Consider the following 13,480-nt stretch of genomic DNA (forward strand, 5'->3'; position numbering starts at 1 on the left):
GCATAATCAGAGGTCAGGAAAACAGACCTTATGACAACAGGCTGAGAGCCATGGGGCTCTTTAGCCTGGAAAAGCGCAGGCTCAGGGGTGATCTGATGGCCACCTATAAGTTTATCAGGGGTGGCCACCAGAGCACCCCAAGGGATGATGAGGTTGAACGGTTGTAAACTACTGCGAGACTGTTTCAGGCTGGACATAAGGAAGAATTTCTTTACTGTCCAAGCCCCCAAGGTCTGGAACAGCCTGCCATCGCAGGTGGTTCAAGCACCTACACTGAACACCTTCAAGAGCAAATTGGATGCTTATCTTGCTGGGATCCTATGACCCCAGCTGACTTCCTGCCCTTTGGGCGGGGGGCTGGACTCGATGATCTTCCGAGGTCCCTTCCAGCCCTAATGTCTATGAAATCTATATGGTAAATTCACCAGGACAAAAAGGAATACAAGACCAGCTCTCCTTATGTATTGATGTTTGCGTTGTGGTAGAGGCCATGTTGTGTCATCTAGAAGCTATGACTGGGGACTACAGTCCTGTTGTATTAGGCTCTTATAGTCTGGATGTGATGTGAGAGTGTACTTCTATGCTGCTTTGCTGCTCGAAACTGCTGTCTTTGAAAAAACACCAAGGGACCCATTAGCTGTGAGTCTTGCAGATTCTGGTTGCATTCTGCCATGTGACTAGTATTTCTTGCCCCACTAGACAAGGGAAGAAGTGGAGGTGTAGAAGGAGAAAGTGGCACCCCAGCATCAGAGGCATAAGGGAAGTTGCAGCTGGCTTATTGTCTCCAGCTGCAACTCATTCATAGGAGATGCAGCTTGCCAGAAGCGAGAGTGAGGGCTTGTCCTGATTTCGATTCTGCCTTTCTGTGGTGAGGCAATAGCGCTCCACCCAAAGAGCTGTCCACAGACAAGTTTGCACAGTGCAAGTCTTCTCAGCATTGCTGATCAGCCCATGTGTAGAAATGCACTAGTGAAGCTGTGTGGCCTCTGGTTCTGGTACCTGGAGCTAGCAGGACATAGCTCTGCCTGTCACCAGACACACACATTCTCACTCCTGGTGCCAACTACTGGAGCACCTCAGCTGATAGGTGCAGCTCATGTTTGATGGAGAGTCAGCTGGTTAACATGCACGGGCTGGGACAGTTATTATTTCTGTTGTTTCTGAGAGATGTTTCAGCACAGCAGCTGCTGGGTAAGGGCAAGGGTAAGATTTTAATCTGTTAAGTTTGCCCTGACAAAGAAAACTTTGCTAATATGACTTTGTTGTCTTTGCTAAGCAGAGGAGGCCAAGGTTGAGGAGAAGGAGCAAAATGAGACTCAACAAAATGGTGAAAAGGAGGAGGAAGAAGATGGGAAGAAGGAGGACAAAAATGCAAACTTCAGATTCATGTTCAACATCGCTGATGGTGGCTTTACAGGTAATGCTTTACTGAAGCGCTGTTCTTCCTTCAGGATCTACGGGTGAAAGTCACCACTTCTGCACAGTCCTGCAAGAAACTGCACCTCCACTAAGAAGTGTTTGAGCCTGGCTCTTCAAATGTGGAATCTGCAGTCTTGGAGCAGCATGTCTAACCTATGCCCTAAGCCAGCAGTCACTGGCTGAAATGTGTCTGTGCCCTAGAGTTTGCATCCAGTGCACGCTGCTGTTTGCACTTCAGCTTGTCCCACCCTGGTGTTGTGTCCAGGCAGTCTTGGTCAAATGGTGCTGCCTGTGTTTTGCTCTTGCAGAGTTGCACACATTGTGGCAGAATGAGGAGAGAGCCGCAGTCTCCTCTGGCAAGATCTATGACATCTGGCACCGGAGACATGACTACTGGCTTCTGGCAGGAATTGTCACGTATCTTTTTCTGAGGGCCTTCACTACTCCCAGGCAGTAGGGAGGCACCGGAGAGGCTGTGTCACTGTGGAGAGGTGGCCAAAAAGCTAGGCCACTGGGAGGAGATGGGGGTATCAGACTGTCACAGCGGGGAGGGGGCTGGAGAGCCTGGGTGCACAAGGTTGATGGAGAGGGGACCACAAAGGCTGCATCACTGGGAGGGGACCAAAGAGGCTGTACCACTGCAGAGCCACAGAGAAGTGACTGAATGCTGCAGATTTGTGTCATTGCATTGCTCCACCTGAGTGCAAATTCTGGCTTGACATTTGCTCGCTTGTTCTCTTCATGGCCTGGCCAAGTTGCTTAACCCCTTTGTGTCTGTGGCTGTACCTGTACAAGGAGGCCAGCACAATATGTGGTCAGGGTCAATTGGGTAGTCTGTTTAAACATTCAGGTTTTGCTCACAGAACATTATTGGATTAACCTGGTAGGCTTCCATTTGGAGAGGCCACACATGCCTGGGCATATCCCTTAACACCCCTTGCCACATCCAGCCATGGCTATGCCCGCTGGCAAGACATCCAAAATGACCCACGCTATGTGATTCTGAATGAGCCCTTCAAGTCAGAGATCCACAAGGGGAACTACCTTGAGATGAAGAACAAGTTCCTCGCACGCCGGTTCAAAGTGAGTGCCAGATGGGAAGGGGCTCTCAGGTGGAACAGGGCAAGTGTGAGGGGCTGTGTCTCAAAGGTGGGAGGCTTCTGGTCTCGCTGACTTTGGCAGGAGCAAAGTGATGTGGGCGGGTAGGGTGCAGGGAGTAGCCTGGATAGAAATGGACCATCCCAAAGGGTGGGTGCTCCAGGTGGGAGTATGCTGCAGGCAGCACTGAGCCATGTGCTGCTCCTCTGGGAGGAAGTGTCACTGATGTGTTGCAATGAAATTACTCTCCAGGCCCTTTGTCACTCGGTAAGGATTTTGGGAGCAGAGTCCTGGGTTTGCTGGATGCTATCCCCATTCACCCCTAGGAAGCTGTGGAGTCCCTGAGCAGTATGAACTACTTCCTCTCAGCTTCCAGAGGTGGAGCCCAACCATCCTCAGGGGTTAGCCACAGCCCTTTCCGTAGTGGATGCTCTGCCAGGGTGTGCTTGGCCTCCTGGATGTGCATGCATTCTGACAGCTTCCCTGTGGTGGCTGGTGCCTGCCGGCAAGTGTCCTAGTATAAACAGTGCCTCGGTGCTGCCTGCTGAGCAGAGCTGTCCCTAGGGGTGTGTGGGGCCTGGGGCATATCAGCCTGTGCGAGGCCAAGGGGTGGGAGTGGCGACCGACTGCAGAAGCCAGCAGCAGCAGGGGTGGGACACGGCGAGCAGCCGGAGCTGGCAGCAGCGACATGTGGCAGCTGCAGTGGGGCCTGTACAGCACTGTCTGCAGGACCCGGGGCAGTCACCCCGATTTGCCCCCCTCCAGGGATGGTCCTGCTGCTGAGGCTCCAGCCCTGAATTCTTCCCACTCTCCTGTTGCACTGCAGTTGTTGGAGCAGGCACTGGTGATCGAGGAGCAGCTGCGAAGGGCCGCATACCTCAACATGACCCAAGACCCCAGTCACCCGGCCATGGCACTGAACGCCCGTCTGGCTGAAGTGGAGTGCCTTGCTGAAAGTCACCAGCATCTCTCCAAAGAATCCCTTGCCGGGAACAAGCCTGCCAATGCTGTTCTGCACAAAGGTGTGCGCACTGGCTCTGCCCCTTCTCCCTGCTTCTGACTCAACCTTCCCTTGGCTTGGAGCTAGCCACATCCCCTCTAACCTTCCTTGGCCACTTGTGAGGGCTCCCATGACAGGGGCATATTCCCCAAACTGCCAGCTTTTCCTGTGATCAGGGCTGTGCAAGGACTGCATTTCCTTCTAGGTCTGGGAGGCTTGAAAATGTTTTAATTTCTGAGGGACAGCCCTGCTGGATTCTGTTTACTCCTTTCCTGTCTCCTCTGTTTCTGCCCCAGCCCACTTGCCCCCAGTCCAGAGCATTTCCCAGCTAAACAAGGCATCATTGCTGTGTCTGTGTTGCAGTTCTGAACCAGCTGGAGGAGCTGCTGAGTGACATGAAGGCAGATGTGACCCGCCTGCCCTCCATGCTGTCCCGGATACCACCTGTGGCTGCCCGCCTGCAGATGTCTGAACGGAGCATCCTGAGCCGCCTGACAACCCGGGGAGGTGACCCCACCGTCCAGCAGGTCAGAAAGGTGCTGGAGTATTGACAGGGGTCTGGGCAGCAGACTAATGGTGGCTTTCTGCAGGTTGGACAGTCTGGATCTGCCTGGAGAATACCTTGCAGATGTTTCAGGATGTCACAGCAAGGCCACATCTATGCACCAAATTTGCTGTCTGGCAGCTGCACAGGCTGTCTCCTGAGCTTGCACCTGTATAGTGCTGTGGGCAGGCTAATGAGTCCTGCTGAGTGAGTGAGGCTGCAACCCTGCTCCTATGCCTGCCCACAGCACCACGTGAATGTGGCTACACTTGCTTTAGGAGGCAGCCTGTACAGAACGGTGCCACGTACCGCAGGGCACTGCTGCTGAACATAAGCAGGCATGCCAGGGCCAGCCTGAGTGCCTGCATAAGAGCGAGTTCAGGATAAGCAGGGAGCTTGGGGTCCATCCTGGTGATGGTGCAGGGCCCAGCAGGCAGATAGAGCAAGGCTTTTTGCTTGGGGATCAGAATAGCAGTCATTTTCTCCCATTTCCTCAGGGCTCCTTTGGGTCCTCCCAGATCTACAACAACAACTTTGGGCCTAATTTCCGAGGTCCTGGACCAGGTGGAATTGTCAACTACAGTCAGATGCCTCTGGGACCATATGTGACTGGTAGGTTGGGATTTCTAGCAGATATTTTTTCTAACTGGGGAATTTTAAGTGGCAAATTTCAGTGGGCCACACACAAAGCCAAAGGACACTGGGCAAGCCAGCTGTTTTCTCTCTTATCAATAGATATTTAGCCGTTTCCAAGATTTTCCTCTGCAGTTCTCATTTCCACCTGAGGTAAGGCCATGCTTATTACTCTCTGCTAAACGTGTTGCATTGCTCCATCTCTTAGGGGATATGTAGTGACATGATTGAGTTGAAGGCTACAAACAGATGTCACATTTATCTCAAGATCAGCCATTTTATCCTGGGATAAAGTGCAGTCATTGAGGTATCCATGTCCCTTGTCCTGGGATAAATCCTAAAATGGTTAATAAGATAAGAAGTACTAACAGTTTATCTCAGGACATTGCAATGTATGTCTGAACAGTTATCCTGGGATTGCATCATTGAATTGATGGCAGAAAAGCAGCAGTGCATTTAACCATTTGCTGAACCATGATTGTGTTGTGTACGCATGTCAATCCTGGGACGTTTCTGTTCCTAGACAAATCCAGGCACAATTGGTCCAGGGACAAATGCAACATCTGTTCCTAGCCTCAACATCAGTGAGTTACAAGGTGGAATGAGTTAATTAACCCTACCCATGGAGAAGTGTGTGGTCCATGCTGCTTTCCTGAATGGTGCTAGACCTCACTGCCTCCTGCAGACCCCCACGTGGCTCTCCCAGATCTGCTGTCTACAGCTGCCAGTCTGATATGTGGTGGGGTTCAGCTGTTTGGAGTGCAGCCAACAGTGCTTACAAAGGGGGCTGTGTCAGTGAGCAGGCAGTTCCTCCAGGAGGGGCCATCTCCTGGAGATAGTCCTCAGGAAATTGTGGCCACTCTGGTGCCAGGAACTGGAGGGCACACTGCGGTTTAATGGTGTCAGATGGGAACAGCCTTTCCATCAGCACCATTCACAAAGTAAGAGGTCCTTTGGACCTGGGAGTCTGCAGTCCCCTTGTGGCATTGGTCAGGCACTCTCACTCATTGCATTCCATGTGATGTACCACAGGCCAATGCCAGGTGTGTTGCAGAGTGCTGGAGGGGTGTGCACAGCACTCCAACATGCTGAAACTTTAGAGGGAAGAGGAGACGAATTTCACCCCCACCATTTCAGTTACTCTGTTCTATTTTCATGCCACATCTGGGACAGTGTCCTGTCCCCCACACAGGGATTATTCATTAAGTGTGTGATGTGGATCTGGCTGGTTTCTTGGAGCCTTTCAATTTTGGGGTTTGTGCATCTCATGCCCCTATATCTCACTCACCTCTTTGCTGGTTCCTAGGCTGATGCACCACATTGCTTTGAAAGCACGAGGGCAGCAACGTTGTCAGCATTTCATGCATCTTGTCCTTGGTCCTCCCCTCCCAGTGCCAGGCCAGGAGTTAGGAGGAATCCATAAAGGAGGCGGCTCCTGGAGGATCCATCCCAGATTTTGCAAGGATCTCTGTGCAGGCTTGGGGAGCTCAGCTTCAGATCTGCATTGCATATATGGAGAGACAACCCCTCTGACTACATCAAGGGTGTAGGTTGTAGCCGTGTTGGTCTAAGGACATGGGCAGACAAGGTTCTTTTCTTAGACCAACTCAAATAATTGGAAACATTCTTTCAACTCAAATAGTTGGAAAAATAGCTTGCTAAGAAGCAATTTTCAACTATTTGAGTTGGTATAATAAAATATCAGATTTACCAAAAGAACCTTGCCTGCCTCTGACTGTACCAAGCTATCAGTGCAGGGGATTTGTCAATTAGGCATTAAGTGTGGTCAGAATTTTCTGTCCTTTTCATAATTTTGCAGCAGGTTTGTTCTTCCTTCCTCCCCTGGTCTTTCATCCAAGCACTCATGAACACACCAGTCACTGTAAAAGCAGTGGGGCTCCCATGAGGTTTTCCCTTTAGTCTTACTTTGGAGGTGCTAGGAAAACTATCCTCACAGTCTCATTATCCCTTCTCCCCCCACTGCTTTGCATGCATCAGATGTATGGAATCTCTCTCTGTTCCTTTGCTCCTTTCTCACTTCTCCTGCCTGGTAGCTCCCTGGGAGGAGCTCCCTGAGGCTATAGCTGCTGATACTGCATGCTCGCAGGTTGGGACATTCATTAAAGCACAAGACAGAAGTTACATTTATTCTGTGATTGGCCCCTTGAAAGCGCTCTACGGCTATGCCCGGACAGAAGTGCATGGCTGCAGAGTGCTTTAAAAGTCCTTGACTGTGTGACAAATTAACCCTCGTTAAATGAGGGTTCAGATGAAGGCGCTCCAAAGCAGAGCGCCTTCATTAACTTCTGTCTGCTTGGGTGGCTGGGCTGATGCAGCTCAGCCCCATCCCTAGACAGCACAGGAGCTGGGTCGGTGTGAGGGTGGGCTGGGGGAGAGAAGTTGTAGATGCACATGTCCTTGGCTGTATCGGCTCCGAAGTGGAGCTTGATCCCCAACCTCCCCGACCCAGCAGAAAACATGTTGGGTCAGGAGGGGTCGGTCTAACTCATGGTACTTTCTGTAAAGTGTCGTGAATTAGACTGGGGAGCTCCACGTCTGTCAATGCCTCACTCCCTCTTAGGGCACTGGTGAGTCTCATCTATGGTGTGGCTCTAACAGCCTCAGAGGCCCCAAGGTCTTTCTTGAGCTGTCTAGCTCAGTTAGGCAGCCAGATTGCTGACTGCAGGCCTGATAGTCATCCAAATGAATAGTTACCTGCTTGCACAACCCCCTTTTCTCTCTATTAGAATCCTACCCCCTGCACAATAGAACAAGCCTCACGGGTGGCTGATGCTGTTTTCAAGGTCTGTGTCCTGCAGGTTCCTCCCAGACCTGGGAAATGATCTTTCAGGTCATATCACCAGGCCTCATCAGCCAGTATAACTACTGGCTTTGTATTATTATCCAGGATAGTGAGGTTCAGAAATGCCCGTGTAGCCAAGGGCTGCCAACACCTAGTGGCTGCACTTTCCTGCTGGTGGGAGTCAGGCAGCAGGAATTACTCTGTGTAGCAGTAGGCTCCTGGAGGTTGTGTTTCTGATGAGTGGGTAGCCAGAGTCCTGTCCAGTTCTGGCACAGAATGGAGTTCTACCCCACTAGTCACTGTGTTTCAGTGGCAGCTCGGGGACCCCGGTTTGGAGGAAGGGATGCCAGGGACTGCTAGCTGCAGCTGCCTTAATGGTCTCCAAGGCTGGGAGAGATTGGGTTGTTCTCACTGCTCTGTTCCCATCCTGCAGACTCCTTCCTCTCTGACCCCTGTCATTTACTCACATGCTCACCATTGTCTGCTGTTGTCCTTTTGTGCCTTTCATGTCACCTTGCAACGTTGAGCTGCTGCTGCTTGAAAAGGCGAGGCGGCTACATGCTTCTGTCCCTCCATCCTCACCATATGCCCATCCACATCTTTCTATACAGAAAAGCATTTCGAAGAACGAAAAAAAGCAAATGCACCCTCTGGCTGCACCTCCCTAGCAGGGAGAGGTAGCAAGTAGCAGCCACAGGCCTATGAACACCTTGCTGTGTGTGTACCGTACTAGCCTAGGTGCTGGGCTGGGCTCATTTGTGGGCTGAAATGAAGGGCACATGCAAGTTGCCATTGGGGTGGGAGTGCAGCACAGGGAGGGTTGCTTGCTTCAAAGAATATTCCCTTTAGGTTGGACAGTGGCTCTGCTTTCTCTACTCCTTTAAGGTCATGCAACAGCAAGGGAAATAGAAGCTGGTCACCTGTAATACCTTTGTTTCTGTTCTTTCAGCAACCCCCAGTGGGCCACCCTCCAGCCACCCTGATAAAAAAGTAGCAGAGTCACTGAAGGATGGCGTGTCCTTGGAGCACAAGGGGAAGCATGGTGATGTCATCTGCATTGAAGACTAACACCCCGCCTAGTGGGCGTTGGCACCCAGGCCTGCCCTGCTCATCTTTAAAGTGGTCCTCACTACAAAACACAGTGACCCCTGCCCATTTCAAAAACTTCTTTGAAGGGGATTTCATTTCCTTGTACTTTTTTTGCACTTTCTTATTGAAGACTTGAAGAGCTTGTCTCAAGAACGCTGGCTGAATTGCAAAGGGATTCTGGAGTCAGGGCATTTATGTTCCCGTTTTTACCGACACTTATCCGATGTGGAGGGAGACCTTCCCAGAAGTTCTGTTCCTAGTCCCAGTGCCCTAATGTATCAGTCCGGAGCCCAGCTTTGTCCTTTTCTGCAGCTGCCTCCTACGTTGGTTCTCTTTCTGTGCCCCTTCTGTATTTAAGCCAATGCATGCACTCTCAGCCCTGCCCTACCACCTTGCTGCTGAGCCGCCTGGGTGCATTCAGGGAGAGCGTACCTGGCTGCTGCCCTCTTCCCCTCTCTTTCCCGCCCCCCCGCCCAATGCGTGGGGGAAGAGTGCAGCAGTGGTGTTGCCAAATGGGCCTGGCCTGACCTCACGTTCCACTGCTCTCACTGCTGAGCATGACGGAGCCTGGTGGCCAACCAGGGACAAGTTACTAGGGTCCCAGCCTCACAGCTCCTGATTGCATAATAATTCTTGGTCTCTTTCAAAGCCAGGGACCACACAAGTCCCCTTGCTCTGGCCTGTTTTGGGTGCATTTTTCAGAGCTAGTACACAATTTTGGTTTAGCAGACAATGTAGGCCCCAGTGGCTGGAGCCTTGGGGGCACTTTGAGGATCCACTTACCATGCGGTCTCTTGTAATTCCCTGTCCAAAGATGCCCTAGATCAGATGCACAGATGTGCTAGGTGAGCAGTCTCCCCTGCCTTCCCCTCAAGGCCAACTTGCTGGGTAGTCCTTGGGCATGCCCTGCTGCTCAGCACTTCACAGGTGATTTACATGCCTTTGCATGGGATCTGGGATGCTGGGATGCTGGTGGGTTTTAATTCTGGGCTGTATGACCAAGTACCCCTGCCCTGCAGAACCGCAGGGATCCATCCGTGCTCCAGCAAGGGGCTAGCTGAGTTGCAAGGCATCTGCTTCTTGAGCCAGATGAAAGGGGGACATTTCTTGTGCCCAGAGAGGAGATGAGTAGCCAGCCTGCCCCCAGGCCACCTTCTCCACAGTGTGCTTGTAGCCACTGGCTCAGGTCCTTGGTGGAAGTGGGGGAACAAAGCCACTGTGTGCTGGGGGCTGCTGCTGAGTGGGCCTCAGGGCACAGGGCATTTCCACTGCCAGCATACCAGTTGTGCATTGGCAGTAGGGGCTGGGCAAGGCTCTGGCCGCTGTTAGGTGCACCTAGGTGCACAGGGAGTGGGGCAGGAGCCCCATGGGTAGAGTGTTCAAGGCCCCAGTGTGCAACTGAATCCCCCAGGACTATGCCATTTTTCCATGCAAAGCCTGTTGGCTTAGGCAGTAGGTGAATTCCATGCAGTAAGACTTCCTGCCCCTCTGCTCTTGAGGCTTGTTCACTATTGCTGCTCAGAGCGTGAGCTGTGCCATGATTCTCCTCCTTCCTTGCCTTGCAAGCCCTGCTCTGCCCCCAGATGCCGTCCCTGCCATTCTGTGAGCCCTCTTCATAGCAAATGCCACTCAAGAATGGAAAGAGGGCCCACAGCCTGAGTCCTGGCTCAGAGTTGGCAGGAGGTGGTGCTAGGTGCTGTGTCAAAGCTGGCAGCTGCCAGTCAGTGCCTGGATGGGAAGGCAGAGTGGGCAAGAGTGCATAGTGCAGCAGCAGCCAAACCGTGCCAGTGGCCACTCTGAGGAGTATCCTCTTCCCTGGGCAGACAGGCCTGGCAGTGGGGTGGCTCACAGCTGGGCTCACCCTGTGCCATCTGGGGCCAGCTGATCAGGGAGGCAGGGCAGAAGGGTGCTTGTGTGAAGAGTACTGATGCTAGCAGCTGAGGAAGCCTGGGCCCCAGAGAGAAGAGGACAAAACCTCAGACTCACTCTCCCAATCCAGGCAAATGGAAAAAAGGGCTTCTCAGTTTGTCTGTGCCCCTAAGTGCTGCCTAGTTTTGCTACTTTATAGCTATTCCCCTGTTCTCCTGTTATGGGGGGGGGGGTGCAGACAGGGTTGACTGGCTTTTGCTGGAGCAGCATGGTCTGACAGGGGAGCGTGGTTTGTTTCTGACAGCTGTAGTCCTCTACCTCTCCATAGCAGTGTAGACAGCCCCTGCTCCCAGCCCCTCAGTATTTAACCAGAGGTAGCAGCTGGCTCATGCTGGGGCCAGGCAAGGCTGAAGAGCAAGGGAGAAGCTCTACCTGCCTTTGGCCTCTTTTGAACTGCCCCACAGCTGAGGATGTCTGTGCCAGCCACAGCTCTGCTGGCTCATGTCTCTTGTGCAGTGACCTGTTCCAGGTATGGACTGTACCAGGGCTAAGTGCAAGGACCCTGTGCTGTGAGTCAAGTCACTTGTTGTACAGCTGGGTCTGCGCTGGGCACCAGAGTGAATGGGACAGCCATGCAGACCAGTGGATTGTCTGCACAGTGCTCCTAAGAACCGGCACTGATGGAGGGCAGTCTGCTGCCAGAGCATGACTCAGCTGCATCCCTGGATGGAGACAGGGACTTAAGACCCCCTCCACCTCTGGGCTTCTGCTGAGAGGGCCAGCCAGGCTGTGATTTGGTGCCAAAGTAGGGACAGGGGTGTGTGCCTTCCTATAGATTGCACCCCTGCTCCTCTCCCCGGCTGCTGAGCTATCATCAGAGGGTAACAACCCTGCATCTGCTCATCTGGGCTGCTGAAGCTACCAGCTGGTGAAGGGGCTCTGTATCCTGTGGCCTGGGTTTGCTAATCCCTGCTTGTGCTGCTTACTTTGGTAAAGAAGAGGATGCTGCTCATGTCCCTACAAGGAACTCTTTGCTAGGCTGCCTTGGCTGTATGGGTTAGGGCTTCTTCAGTATTGCCCAGAGGCTGCATGGTGACCACGTGGACTCCACAGAGATGAGGGCATACTTGGCTCCATGGATGGAGGAGCTGTCAAGCTGGCACACTCCCATTGGCAAACTGCAGGGCTGACCTTGGGTGGCAGCAAGCAGACCTGAGGGGGCAGACAGGGAGGACTGTGCTTCTAGCCAGCACCCAGGGTCCAGTTTCTGGCTGCAGAGAGCCTAGATGCCTCATGAACAACCCTCCTGCCACAAGATGACCCAGCAGCTTTCACACTCATGCCGGTGGCCACAGGGCAGGCACTGCGTGCTGCTGCTGGATGCTGTCTTCTGCTTTATAGGCCTGCTCAAAGCTTCTGCCTGCAAAGTCTCCTTGTGAAGAGGAAGCAGGCAGCTCACTCTTGGCTGCCCCAGCAGCCTGGGTTCTGCCCAAAGGCAGGGAGACTCCCTGCAACATAGTGTTGTGTTAGATAAGATGGCTTGCAAGTGGATGGTGTTGGACTCTTCCCCCCCACAACCCCAAGCCCCTCCTCAAGCCACTGACCCCTTCCCCAGCCCCAATGAGATTACGAGGGATTTCAATGCACAGAAAGCATCTTGCCGCTGGTCTCTCCAAACCGCTACAATCTCCATGTTAGGTTAGAAACCCCCTTTGAGCCTGCTCCTGCAACCTTGTCTCCTGGCTGTGACTGCACCCACATAAAGCTGAAAGAGGAGGTTCCTGCCAATGCTGGGACCAGGAAGATCTCATCCTGACTGGACTGTTCTCCTCCACAATGAGTGTGCAAGGTTTTGGGTAAGATGAAATGCTTCAACAAATTGAAGTTAGCAGCCTGGGGCTGGGAGAGGGGGATATGGAAGCATTTAACGCTACTTTGCCTTCACAACTCTTGGTTTGTTATTTTTGTGATACTGATTGCACAGTGATGACCTTTTGTAGGAAGGCTGATGGCGACTGTATTCAACATGACCATATTTCCTTTGTACTCTGTGTGTATTTGTTTTTGTTTTCTGTGTTTTAATAAATCCTTTAAAAAAGGGCCTGGCATGTGATGCTTCCCTGTTATTGGGACTGATGCAGCAGCAGCTTCTCACTGGTCCCCACCCCCACTGGAGCATGCTGGGGGTGGGAGGCAGGCACGAGCCTTTGTCCTTTCCAAAACTCTGCCAAACAGCCCCAGTACTGCTTTCAGCTCCCTTCTACTCAGATCAAGGCCTGTCTTACTGCTTGACACTCTCACGTTACTTTTTTGCACTGCTGGCTCTATCCATCTGCTGTCTGTAAGCGCTTTAGGGGTTGCTAATTGGATCAGGCACCTGATTTGCAGTTGGCTGTGAATTCCACTGATGATCTGATTCCTTTTGGGTTAAAAGAGGTGAATTTAGTGAGCATTTAAAGGTGGGAAAGCTGTCTGAGACTGACAGACAGCTCTCTGTGTAGCTGTATATGGTGCTGACCTCTCCAGCTACTTCTGTATTTCACCTGGTGAGACAGGCAGCAGCTAAGGGCAAAGATCACTACCTTATTTCATGCAGGCTGTAGCAGGTGCATAGATCAAGGCCCGCAGGTCACCTTTTTGTCTCTGAAGATGTTGGATGAGGGCCAAGTGTCTTATCCCAAAAGACTTCTTATGCTGTGGGTCAGTGCCATGTTCCCTGCTGCAGCGAGCACCTCTCGTAAGGGCGCAGACAGAAGTGCAGCTCCCTGCTGGAACTGAGGTGGCTTTGCAGGAAGTGTCCCAAGTTGCAACAGTTCCTGACCTAACAGAAGTTCACTGTTAGTCTCAGGGGGGAGGGGAATCTAGCTGCTGGTGCTAAGCCTGCAGCTGGTTTCCCCTTGCAGCCGGGCAGGGAGGAGGGGCTGTTGCTAAGTTTCCAGAATGGGAGCGGAGAAAGGACCCTGCAGGACCTTGCTCTAAGGGTTCCCCAGCCAGGGCTAGAGGGTGGGTGGGTGGGTGAACTGGA

At 52.4% G+C, this 13,480-nt stretch overlaps 1 protein-coding gene across 3 annotated transcripts in view; it reads left to right on the forward strand.

Moving 5' to 3' along the window:
• The window catches only part of CHD5 (chromodomain helicase DNA binding protein 5), a 77,974-nt gene extending 65,418 nt beyond the window's left edge, over positions 1-12,556 (forward strand). For 2 of the 3 annotated variants that reach the window (XM_019511606.1, XM_019511609.1), the window contains 7 exons: positions 1,280-1,417; positions 1,728-1,836; positions 2,370-2,502; positions 3,344-3,539; positions 3,881-4,044; positions 4,559-4,673; positions 8,447-12,556. In XM_019511606.1, coding sequence (XP_019367151.1) covers positions 1,280-1,417; positions 1,728-1,836; positions 2,370-2,502; positions 3,344-3,539; positions 3,881-4,044; positions 4,559-4,673; positions 8,447-8,565 — 974 coding nt within the window. In that variant the 3' untranslated portion in view covers positions 8,566-12,556. Of the gene's footprint in view, positions 1-1,279; positions 1,418-1,727; positions 1,837-2,369; positions 2,503-3,343; positions 3,540-3,880; positions 4,045-4,558; positions 4,674-4,796; positions 4,848-8,446 lie in introns of all 3 variants that reach the window. The other variant, XM_019511608.1, reaches the window with a different exon arrangement.
• Positions 12,557-13,480: the final 924 nt, after the last annotated feature.

Source organism: Gavialis gangeticus, unplaced genomic scaffold (genome assembly GCF_001723915.1).
Source record: "Gavialis gangeticus isolate Ggan-Ray unplaced genomic scaffold, GavGan_comp1, whole genome shotgun sequence".
Taxonomy (NCBI): domain Eukaryota; kingdom Metazoa; phylum Chordata; order Crocodylia; family Gavialidae; genus Gavialis; species Gavialis gangeticus.